The sequence below is a fragment of the Podarcis raffonei genome, chromosome 2 (genome assembly GCF_027172205.1).
Source record: "Podarcis raffonei isolate rPodRaf1 chromosome 2, rPodRaf1.pri, whole genome shotgun sequence".
Lineage (NCBI taxonomy): Eukaryota > Metazoa > Chordata > Lepidosauria > Squamata > Lacertidae > Podarcis > Podarcis raffonei.
The window spans coordinates 32,005,908-32,018,436 of NC_070603.1; the positions used below are offsets into that span (position 1 = coordinate 32,005,908).

Below are 12,529 nucleotides of genomic sequence, written 5' to 3' on the forward strand. Positions count from 1 at the left end.
AAATCTCTTTCAGGGCTACTTGAAGGAGAGGAGCATAGCGTTTTGCTGTAAGACCTGCCTCCATCAGTACTCCTAATACAATTCCCACTTTAGCCAAAAGAGAGAAGTTGATGAATAATGTTAAGCAAGGTCAAAAGAAAGGCCCAAGGGTTCAGGGAGCTGTAAATGTGAGGGAAGCTTGGAAGCTCTGGGTGGAGGCATGGTAAGATGGTTCTGGCCTATGGAAGGCCGAAATGAAAAGAAGACAGAACAACTTTTGCCACATAGAAAAAGCCTAAAAGAGCCCAAAATGTCAACAGAGTGAGGAGAAATAAGTGGGGTCAGCATATAATTAGGAATGCTCTAGAATAAAGTCAGTTTTTAAGGAAGGCTTCCTGACTGTGGGATGAGTCACTAACAAACGTTCCCATGGGAGTGTTGCATTCCCATAATAAATCTCTCTCACAGATGGTCTGAGGAGGGGCCATAGCCCAGTGGTAGAATGTCTGCCTTGCATGGAGAAAGTCCCAGGTTCAGTCCCCAGCATCTCCGAACAAGGTTGGGTAACCTGTAGCTGGCACCTGCCATCATGGTCCTTGGTTGGGATAATAGTAGTTGTGGTCTAGCATTGAGGCACCTCTGGTCCTCCAGATGTTACTGAACCCCAGCTCCCATTGTCCCTGCCTGTATTTCATGCTGGCTGAGGCTGATGAAAGATAAAAGTTCAACAACGTCTGGAGGGCCACAAGTTCCCTTGCCCTTACCTAGAACAACGGGGTTACGGTTTCAAGAAGTAAGGGCACTACACTGTTGTTGTTTTTCTTCTGCAGTATTGATGTAGGCTTGTGAAATAATGGGTGTCCCTTGCACCAGGCTCTAAAATTTGAGACCTCCTTCAAAGCAAAAAATATGTTGCAACTCCTCCTGAACTGAGCGACACAGGATGAACCAAGTGATTTCCTGGCTATGGACGTCAGAACTATGGGCAACCATGCTCAGCTTTTATCTTGTGTGTAAAACACACTTCAGGCATCCAGTCATTTGTTTCCTTCATTCTCCCATCTCAGACTTTTCCTGGAACCTGAAGCAGGAGTTCCTGGTGTTTCCTGTCAGGCAGGAAGCACCAGCTGCTTTGTTTGCTGTAGTTCTCAGTGCACTGAAGCAAGTGAGGCGTTTTGTGAGGGAACTATTTAATCCATGGGTAGGCAAACTAAGGCCCAGGGGCTGGATCTGGCCCAATCGCCTTCTAAATCCGGCCTGTGGCCGGTCTGCGAATCAGCGTGTTTTTACATGAGTAGAATGTGTCCTTTTATTTAAAATGCATCTCTGGGTTAATTGTGGGGCATAGGAATTCGTACATATTCTTTTTCCCCCCTTCAAAATATAGTCCAGCCCCCCACAAGGTCTGAGGGACAGTGGACCAGCCCCCTGCTGAAAAAGTTTGCTGACCCCTAAATTCCGAGTGATGATGAGGGACTTCTATTCCTCTCCACCCTTAAGAATGTCAGGGTCAGGCTCTCCTTATCCCTTGGAAGCCAAGCAGCCTTTGTGCACTGAACTGCAAAAAAAAACCCCTTATCTCCTTGGCAACATGTGGCGACAGCTGGTGTAGTCTGATGAAGGCTGAGGCAGTCAAAATAAACTTTAGTGAGTTTGTCGCTCCCAGAGCAGCGCAGGCGGATGTATGAGAAGCACCTGCATGTGCGTGGGTTCATGAGAAGTGCTCCCCTGCCCTTTCAGTCAAGAGAATGGAGAAAGCCACTCTTTTTCGCCCCTGAGCGGGTGAAGTTCTGACTGTCCTGGAATCTGCTGCTCTGTGTGTGTTATCTCAGTGGTGAAATGCAGAGCAAGGTCACTGCACCATGCTGAATTGCAGCCTTTGTCTCAACCTCCGTTTCCTTCCTCTTCGCAGTGTTTTGCTCCTAGCTGACTGGGCTGCTGTGGCGGTAGACATTTGCCTTCTGTTTAAAAGAGTCTTGCAGCGGGAGTTGAAGGTAGCTTTGCGTTCCTGGTCTTGTGGTCCTCCTTGTAGCATAGAGGCAGCTCATAACTCCAGACCTAGCTTTGCTGTCTGTGGGAGTCAACAGGATTAAGCCAGATCAGTCTTCCTAACCTCAAAAGTCTTGTGATCTCAAGTGTAGCAGCACTGAGCCCCAAAGTGGGGCCACCTCACCAGAAGCAGCTCATCGGTGACGGGATCCCTCTCTAACTTGCATTTAGAAACGCCGTCAGACTGAACCATGAAGAGGCAAGCAAACCAGTAGGCAAGTGATTGGTGCTGTTGAGGGAGGGCAAGATGTCTCACACGGTGGCCTTCACCTTTCCTGCCACCGAGAATAGGGAGGCTGCCAGGTGAGTGACAGTATTTTAAATGATATAAATTAATGTAAATACACTTGGGCTTCATTAACTCCATGGTGTTGGGGGTATTGAAATTGCCAATATGGGGTTTTGTTTTGTTTTGTTGCCCTAAATTGTCTTCATCCTGAAATTTGGTATCTGTGTAATGCTTTAGAGAAGGGATTATGTAACTCAATAGGTAGAGGATCTGCTTTGTAAGCAGAAGGTCTCATGTTCAATCCCCAGCATCTTCAGGTAGGGCTGGGAGGGTCCCAGACAAAACTGATCTAGAGGGACAGGTGGTTTGGTGACTTTAGTCAGTATAAGGCAACTTCCTGTGTTCCTGTTCCAAGGCATCCTAGTCACTCATGCCTTATTTCCCTTCAAATGGAAGACTCAAAAGATATTTCCAGAAATCTAGAAGCACTAACCTGGCAACGGGGAAAGTCTGAAAGAGGACATGATTGTTCTCTCTTGTGCGCAAAACAGAACCCAGCTGGTTACACCACTTCCTTGGTAACTGGGAAGTTAAAATGTGGTACCCTGATAACCACAGAAGTCCGAAGGGGGCGCTTCCAAGGCTCTCCCTAGAAGCAGGGGGCAAATAAATGTACCACAAGGATACTTCCAGGCCCCCCCCGAAAGCTGAACTTTGGCATGCACAAAGTTCTGGACATGCCAACTATTAGAAATACCTGGAAATTGGACATTTTTGTTCAAAAGATGGGGCCTGAGGGATTTACTTCATTGTAGAGGATTCCAGTGCACAGTGAAGCAGACCACACATGTTATGGAATATTGGGAAGTTCTTCTGATTCATCTATGTTTGCAGAATGCAAGCTTTCTTTAATGGCACGAGAAAAAACTTACTGGGACAGGCAGGTGGTCTATTTTAGTCCTTGGCTCCAAAATTTATTCAGCTGTGCACAAGTTGAGAGAAGCCTACGGCTAACTGCACAGAGCAATAATAGATTACTCCACCACATATGTAATTTACATTCATCCCCAGCATGTTTCAAAACAACAGAAGGATGCCGATCACCCTACCTAAACTTTTAAAATGTTCCTTTCCTTTCATAAGAATTGTCTGATCTTTTGATGAAAGATATTCTACTTCCCATGGTTGAACCATGTGGCAATGAGTTCCACAGTTCCTTGCAGTACAAATGGCAAAGCTTGGAACTGGGAAACTAGAGGTACAGGATTTATGCACCTATGGGCTCTGCAAGCAGAGGGAAATGGTACACATAGATTTCATTAATCTTGCCTCTGAACTAAGGCACTTCTCAAAATCCTTTTCATTAGGTAGAGTGAAGCAGCCCCCTCAGGTGACAGGTGCTGGGGGCAGCAGCAGCTCCCTGCTCCTCTTGAGCTTCCCCTCCCCTAGCCATTCCTCACTGTTGTCATAGGCCCTCTCTTAGGTTTGTTGCCTAGGTGTGGTGGAGGTAAAGGTAAAGGACCCCTGACCATTAGGTCCAGTCGTGACCAACTCTGGGGTTGCAGCGCTCATCTCGCTTTACTGGCCGAGGGAGCCGGCGTACAGCTTCCGGGTCATGTGGCCAGCATGACTAAGCCGTTTCTGGCGAACCAGAGCAGCACACAGAAACGCCGTTTACCTTTCAGCCAGAGCAGTACCTATTTATCTACTTGCACTTTGATGTGCTTTCGAACTGCTAGGTTGGCAGGAGCAGGGACTGAGCAATGGGAGGTCACCCCGTTGTGGGGATTCGAACCGCTGACCTTCTGATCAGCAACTCCTAGGCTCTGTGGTTTAGCCCACAGTGCCACCCACGTCCCTGTGGTGGAGGACCTGTGTCTAAAACTGGTGGTCCACAGTTACTGCTTTGATGACTGTTAATAAACACTGCCTTGTGGGACATCTCTATTCTTAGGCTCTATATACACCTGACTCCTAGCATTATCCTACACATGGATCCAGTTGGGAGTTAGGATGCTGTCTTCTTAGGCAATGCACCAGCTTAATGCTTTAGTTGAAATTCCTGCGTTGCAAGGGGTGGACTAGATGGCCCTCGGGATCCCTTCCAACTCTACCATTCGATGATTCTATGAATAATTCTGGAACCTGGTTCTCTGTTCCCCCACAGCCAGGACATAAGTCCTTACGATGAAGGTGCTGTGCACGATTCCTTCCACCAGCTCATCGAGGAGCAGAGCTGGCTGGCTGAACAGGAGGAGGTGGAGATGCAGAATCTGGCTCCCAGAGGCAGAGGTGAGACAGTGTGTCTCATTGTTGAGAACTGCTGGGTGGATATCATCCCTCTGATTGCTGCAGGGAAATAGCTGTGATGGAGTGTGATTTGTGTGGTGAAAGTAATTTTTCTTGATTCTGCTTTTCCTCAGAGGCCAATGTGGTTGTAGAGCAGGAGAAAAACCTGGGGAAGTGTTCTGATGTAGCTTCTATGTTTTCACTTAGAAAGTCAGGGTTGACAGATATTGCTAAATGCACAGCGTCCTAATTTCAGAACATTTTAGCCTCCACTAAAATGCAGGAGTGCTACAGCTAATCAGAATTGTTTTATTTCAGAGAAGCTGATTTTGCAATCTGATCTGTATGTGGTGAAAGTAGAATGAGAACAAACTGTTATATTTTCACATCTTTTTTTTATTCCATTTTCAGCCAGTTCTTTCTTCTACAACAACCCTGCGAAGTAGGTTAGGCTAAGACATGGTGACAGTGACCTTAATGACTGAGTGGGTATTTGAACCTTGGTGTCCCTAGCCCTAGCCTGGGCCTCTTAACAACTGCACCACACTGGCTTGCAGAAGCCGGTGAATTTTACCCAAAGCAAAATTCAGTTACTTTGGCAAATACAGTAGAAACAGCTCTGTCTATTCTTTGGTTAATACTGTATAATATTCTTTCCAAGGGAGACTATACAGCTAACATTGCTACAGCACTCAAAGACGAGAGCATTGCTACCATGACAAAGACCTTCAAATGGTCTGAGGTGTACCGTAGATTGCGGTGTATTAGGCAACTGGGAGTATTAGACAACCCCAAAAAATGGCAGCTGCAATTTGGGGGTTCGTCTTCTAAGCCCAGTTGCCTAATACACTGGGCAGCTCCATGCTGGGAGAAAGCCGCGCGGAGTGGAGCACGCCGCCCCTGCTGCAGCAGGCGGGGGGCGGGCTCCGCTCTGCACCGCGCCGCCAATACCCAGCATATAAGACAACCCCCGACTTTTTAGCCTCTTTTCCGGGGTTAAAAAGTCGTATTATACGCCGGAATCTACGCTATATCGAAAGTGTCCCTATGTAAGTTATATACTATTGGTTTTGTTCTGTTTACTCAGAAACTTTAGATGTCTCCAAGACATAGTGATAAGAGAATTTTGGAATTGTGTGCTTTAAGAACTTCCACATATTTCAGCTGTTTTGTTTTCTTGTTTATTTGCAAAATGATTTATATAAAACACCAGTTGTAATTGTGACAGTAATTATTGTATTTTAAGCAACTTGATGTGCTAGATGAGTGAACCAAATTACCGGATATTGAAGAATGAAATACAAATAACAAAACTATGAATTCATGAACTTGCAGACTAAGAGACAGATTTGGCAGTGAACTTGTGAGATTCTCAGATGTGATGAAAGTTGAGATGTTTTTGGGTTGTTGTTGTTTTGCTTTTTTGTTGTGCTGAATATTAATTTCACTCTTCATGTGTTTTCGGAAGCCTCTGGCAAGAAACACTGGGGGAGATTTCCCAGGGGTATAGACGACTCAGCCTAGATGACAAAATGTGCCATTTAATTTAATTTAATTTATAATAATCGCCCAAGGGGTCCTTAAAGCTTCCTTTGTTAACCGTATTGAAGCTGTGGAGAACTCAAAAGGTGTAGAAACCAAAGAACCTAGACACACACACACACACACACACACACACACACACACATATCAATGCAAGGATGGGTTTCCACAACAATGCAATGTCTCAGACCATCAGAAAGGCAGCATAATTGCTGTACCATGCATACAAGTTTCACATATCTATGAATAAGTACATTCTATTAGTGCACTTAATTTTTGCCATCTCTGGCAAGTGGTTGGGGCCTTCAGGGGAGAGAAGAAGGAAGTTCCGTTGTGCAAATGGAAGTCTGTTGCACTAGCAGAACTGGAGTGTTGCAATACTCACAGAAAATGCTATTGTTCATTAAAGATTTTCATATTTAATGCTGGACCAGGTGGGTCGTATGCCTGATTCAACGTTTGTTCTTGAGTCTGCTGTGGAACAAAAGGTTGGTCCTGAGTTGAGGTTGGGGAGAGAAGGCACAAGAAGTTCAAAAGTGGTAGCAAAGTATTTAAAAGTTCGCGAAGCACTGCTTTTATTTAAAACGAGGGAGCATGCACAGAACTGGAAATGAAAAGTAGGTAAGGAGGATCCCTGCTCCAATGGGACAACACCCCTTCCACCTCCCTACCCAAGACTATGCAGTAAAAATCATTTCGTTCCTCCCTTCCCTCCAGAGAATCTGGCCTACACGGTTTCTCCTCCCCGCCTGACTGAGGCTTGGGAGGCACCAGGACAGATGGCAGAACATCCGGACTTCTCCTCAGCCACTCTGCGCATCCTGGCCAGCATGCCCAGCCGAACTATTGGTGAGTTGGAGCAAGCCTGCAAGGAAGTGCCTTTGCAAGAGGCAGGGTCTCAGAGTTAAGGCTTTTCAGCATGGAGCACAAACGATAGAGGGTGAAAATTCTCCATGGTATCAGACCAGGAGCCTTCCTCTCATCTTCTTTCCCATCCACTTGCAGGCCGCAGCAGAGGAGCTGTCATCTCCCAGTATTGTAACCGCACTGCCCGGCTGCGCCGGAAGAGCACCCGCGCCCCTCTTCAAGAAGTGTCCCGCTCCGCGCGGCCCAGCATCCGGCAGCTTGATCTAGACCTGGATTCCAGCCACGAGGAAGAGGATAGTAAGTCTGCTATGGAAAGCTTGGGGAGATGCACACTCTGGCAAGAAATTGGAAGGGGCTGTGTACTCATTGTGTAGCTGTCTGAGTGATGAGCATTTTAGGGAAATAATAATAATATTATTTTATTTGTTTATTTATTTATACTTACATACATACATACCCCACCCATCTGGCTGGGCTTCCCCAGCCACTCTGGGTGGCTTCCAACAAAATATTAAAGTATAGTAATCCATTAAACATTAAAAGCTTCCAATAATAATAATTTATGGTCACTGTTCTGTGCATATGGTTCACCCTTCCAAATATTTGCATCATTAGAACAATTGGATTTTTTCACCAGAGCAGGTGGGGCAGAATACCTTTCCAGACCAATGACTGCTCAGAGGATCAACTACCATAGCCCTTTAAGGCAGCATTATCATGTTATGGCCCTGACTCAAGAAAATGTACAGGGTCAGCCTTGCCAGGAAAGGCCATGGAACAAACACTTTTCCAGACCAGAGCTGCAGAATCCAGTGTGTGGTTTATTTCTTGTTTTCTGTACGACTTGTTTGTTTTAATACCCAGTTCAAAATGTGTAAGGAAGGGGAGCCAAGGAGGTACTTTTTTCTTTTTGACATTTTCTCTCTTTCGCCAAAATTCCTGCCATTGGAAATGCAGCTGGGTTTACCTCCTCCAGCAGTGGCCTTTAAACATCCTGTATTCTTCCCTCCCTAGACAAACGCAGCCTCCTGGTGAAAGAACTCCGGAGCCTGCCAGCCAGCCAGCGCATCAGCATGCTGAGAACAATGCCTCTAAGCCTGGGCGAGAAGTGCAAGCTGAGGTCAGTGCCTTTAAGCCATTTCAGCACTACTAAAATGGGCAGGAATGAGATTCAGTGGCGCCTGACCTGTGGAATGCCCTCCCACCAGATGTCAAGGAAATAAACAACTACCTGACTTTTAGAAGACATCTGAAAGCAGCCCTCTTTAGGGAAGTTTTTAATGTTTGATCTTTTATTGTGTTTTTAATATTCTGTTGGAAGCTGCCCAGAATGGCTGGGGAGGCCCAGCCAGATGGGCAGGGTATAAGTAATAAATAATAATAATAATAATAAAAATAAAAATTATTGCAATCAAGGGAGCAGTTGGTGAGTGTGCTGAACGACATGAGGAGCTTGTACTTCTCATCTAAAGAGCAGCTTTTTGCAATGATTCTATAAAAATCCGTTTGTCTGTCCCTTTGTAGGCAGGAATCAAGTGGGTACTCAGGCACCTTGATGAAACCCAAGACAAGAGCTCCTTTGTCACATTGCAGCCGGCTTAAATACCACATCATCATAGTAAGTCATGAACTTCACCTGCCCTGCATAGTCCTGGGCCACATCTGTGCCATACCTTTAAAACACTTTAATACCCCATTATTATTATTATTATTATTATTTTATTATTATTATCTACAATAGAACAGCATAGCACCAGCCCTTTCCTTAAAAACAGTCAGTTCCCAAAAGCCTGTTGGGAACTGGCTTCACCTTCAGGCAGAAGGACAACAAGGAGGGAGCAGGTCTAGCTTCTCTAGGGAGAGAGTGTCAAAGTCTGGGAGAAGCCACTGAGAAGGCTCTCTCCAGTGTCCCTTCCAAGCGTGCCTGTGAGGATGGCGGGACTGAGAGAAAGGCCTCCCCTGAATATCTCGGAACCCAAGCAGCGGTTCATGGCTTCCTGCAAAGAATCCTGGGAACTGTAGTTTGTTAAGGGTGCTGAGTGGTATTAGGACACCTCAGTTCCCCTCACAGAGCCACAGTAGTGGTTTAACAATCAATTCCTCTTCTGGGTGAACCCTGGGAATTGCATCTCTATGAAGCATATAGGGGTCTCCTAGCAACCTGCAGCACCCTTAACAAACTACAGTTCCCAGGATTTGTTTGGAGGAAGCTGTGACTATTAAAGTGGTATACTACTGATTTAAATGTATGCTTTAGAAGTAGGCCTGGAAAGGTCAGCCTGCTTTGGCACCACCAGCTGCCCCCAGAAAGAGAGAAGAATCTCTGCTTACGCCCATTGAAGGTGCTGCTAAATGAGGGCATAACTTTACCAACACCCTTTCTAGATACAAGGTTGCCTAATTGAGGCCAATTCTTTTCATACAACTAATGAAATCCCTCATTTGTCCATACAACAGTTTCCCAAGCACTTCCTTATACAGTGGTACCTCGGGTTACATACGCTTCAGGTTACATACGCTTCAGGTTACAGACTCCGCTAACCCAGAAATAGTACCTCAGGTTAAAAACTTTGCTTCAGGATGAGAACAGGTACCACTGTATATCTATATTGTGAGGAGAAAAACAGACTCAGGGGCCTCTCTGAGAAGAAGTGTGGCCTCCAGAATCTTCCTTGCATAGCTGTGGAAATATCCATCAGAATCCTTCTAAGAAATCCATGGGGTATTTAAGGATTTGAGTCGGCCCAACTTTTGCCAGTTACGGAGTTTATGTTAATGCCATCAAGGCATTAAAATGTTTTAGGAGCCTCTTTCTAAGTTTCTTCTAGTGCTGTTAGAATGTTGTACTCAAGGCCTGGCTTCAAATTCCCACTCAGACATGAAGCTCTCTTGCTGACTTTGGGCCAGTAGCTTGACCTACCTCACAGGATTGTTGTGGGAATGAGATATTTTTTTCGGGGGGGGGGGGAGAATCATGTACATTACCTTGACCTCCTTCAAGGAAAGGTGGGATAGAAATGAAGTAAATAGATAATGGAAGACTTATGTCAGCTTTCTCTTCAACACAAGTTCATTTTTGGCTCTGCTCGCATTTTGAGAAGGCACCATGTTAGGTTCCAAGCTGGGCTGGGAGAGGAGGCACTTAATATTCTTATGACATTCTTACTGTGCCACATGCAAAGCAAATATTTACTCATTTTGTGCCGCACCCCAGTGAGCTAGAACATTGTAATTCACACTTCAGAGATTGTGGCCCAGTGGTTTGCTCAAAACAGGCGGTGACTGCATGTTTCACATAATGTAGTGGCTCCCAAACTTCTCCCCCCGACAGACCACTTGAAAATGGCTGAGGGTCTTGGTGGGACCACTTAATGGATTTTCTGCCTGTTGTGGCAGCTGCAGTTCCATAGAATTCAAAGGTTGATACAATAAAACACAATATAAGAAATAAGCAATGAAAATACAGTTAAAAATTAATACAAATATCCAATGTGATTGATGTGGCATCTCCCATCTTCAACCACAAATTCACAGATGCTCAGCAGACCCCCTGAATGAAACTAGCAGACCACAGTTTGGGAACACAATGACACAATGGATTGCAGTGGATTTACTTATCCTGCCAAGACCAACGGGAAGGAGTCCAGTAGGGTTGGGCTGGATGCTTAGTCAAGTGTAGCTCAGGTGCTTGGGAGTCAACTAAATAGTTGTACTAATGCAAGGGGATTTCCTCCCTCTCCTTCTCCTCTTGCACATGACCTGGACCCTCACCAGGACATGGAACGATTTGCTTAACTGTGTGTTGGTGAAACACACCTGTAGGACCCCAACCAATGGCTTGCTGAAAGCTACCATCTCTTCAGCTGAAGGGCTTCTCTGATCAAAGGCTGCTTTCCCTGCAGGGGTTCCGGAATCTCTGGTACAGCCTTCTGTCCCTCCGTCACACCCTCCAGCCCTGGCATTATTCCCTCAAGCAGATCAGCGGTCGCTTTGGGTCCAGCATCCTCTCCTACTTCCTGTTCCTCAAGACTTTGCTCATGTTCAATCTCTTCTTGTTTCTGCTCCTGCTGGTCTTCGTGGTTGCCGTGCAGGCTGCTTACCCTCCTACCACACCCAACAGCAAAGCCTTCACGGGGCTTGAGCCCCTCACTGGAGCGGTAAGCATTTGTCGAATACATCTGATGTCCCTTTGCTGCCATTGGAATAAAGCAGCGTACTTCTAATCGTGGCATGTGTGGAGTGATATTAAAAACGGGGGTGAGTAAACTGTGGCCACTCAGATTTCCTAGGAGTTTGATTCCCATCAGGCCCAGACAGCACAGGCAGTGGTCAGGCACGATAGGAGCTGTAGTCCAGCAAGATTGGGAGGGCCACAAATCCCCCATCACAACGTAAAATATGCCTTTCTCCTTATTCCAACACTACTTCTGGAAACAATTGCACAGCAGAGGTGTTTGCTTAGCCCATGAGGGTTTTAAAAACCCCAGACTCCTCTGAGAAGAAATGGGGGAATTGTGAGTACAGTGGTACCTTGGGTTACATATGCTTCAGGTTACAGGCATTTCAGGTTACAAACTCTGCTAACCCAGAAATAGTACCTTGGGTTAAGAACTTTGCTTCAGGATGAGAACAGAAATCACGTGGCGGCAGCACAGCGACAGCGGAGGCCCCATTAGCTAAAGTGGTGCTTCAGGTTAAGAACGGACCTCAGGAACGAATTAAGTACTTAACCCAAGGTCATCAGTGTCATCAGTGGTTGTGTCAAGCATGCATGTGGGAGCCACCCCCATGTTGCTGTGCCCAAGTTCCTTGGGCAAAGAGTAAAGCACTTGAAGGACTGGAAACCATTTCTCTCTTCTCCTTGCAGGGCTACTTCAATCACACATTGATGTATTATGGCTACTACAGTAACTTCACACTGAATGACCCCTGCGCATTCAGCCCTAACAGCAGCACAACTTGCAGGCAGGGCAGGACTGTCCATCTGCCATACAATATGCCACTGGCTTACGTGTTAGCCACCGGCGTCTCCTTCTTTGTGACCTGCCTTCTGCTGGTGTACAGGTGAGATGATACGGGTTTCAGGAGTTTTCTTTGCTTTTTCTCTTACACAGGACCTGTCCTCAACCTTTTCATTTTGTCTTTCCTTCTTGGTTGCATTTAGAAAATGTCTAGGTATCTTCCATATTCTGCATCCTTCCTGATTTTTTACAATTCCCTGAAAATAATATTAATTTTATTATTTATACTTCACCCATCTGGCTGGGTGTCCCCAACCACTCTGGGGAAAACAGAGGTACTGGGCTCCAAATAACACTTCCTCCTTCCCATCAGTATTTCTTACTGCTTTTTTTTTGCTGCAGTCTGGTACACCCAACCTTCTCAAACCTGGTATCCTCCCATATAATTATAAATTCAGCTCCCCATCATTCCCAGAAGGCAGAGCTGATGGTCAGGGATTGTGGAAATCCAGCAGCATTTTGAGGCCTCTAGGATGGGAAGGATTGCAGCAACAACAACAAAGCAATCAAGAAGGGTTCATAATTGCCATTCAAATGTGATAGCATATATTGC

At 45.8% G+C, this 12,529-nt stretch overlaps 1 protein-coding gene across 6 annotated transcripts in view; it reads left to right on the forward strand.

The window, feature by feature from the left end:
* The window catches only part of TMC6 (transmembrane channel like 6), a 28,310-nt gene that overhangs the window by 4,459 nt on the left and 11,322 nt on the right, over positions 1-12,529 (forward strand). For all 6 annotated transcript variants that reach the window (XM_053375613.1, XM_053375615.1, XM_053375614.1 and 3 more), the window contains 8 exons: positions 2,200-2,331; positions 4,425-4,549; positions 6,806-6,937; positions 7,094-7,252; positions 7,970-8,075; positions 8,480-8,573; positions 10,858-11,112; positions 11,823-12,019. In XM_053375613.1, the coding sequence (XP_053231588.1) occupies positions 2,276-2,331; positions 4,425-4,549; positions 6,806-6,937; positions 7,094-7,252; positions 7,970-8,075; positions 8,480-8,573; positions 10,858-11,112; positions 11,823-12,019 (1,124 nt within the window). In that variant the 5' untranslated portion in view covers positions 2,200-2,275. The remainder of the gene's footprint in view (positions 1-2,199; positions 2,332-4,424; positions 4,550-6,805; positions 6,938-7,093; positions 7,253-7,969; positions 8,076-8,479; positions 8,574-10,857; positions 11,113-11,822; positions 12,020-12,529) is intronic.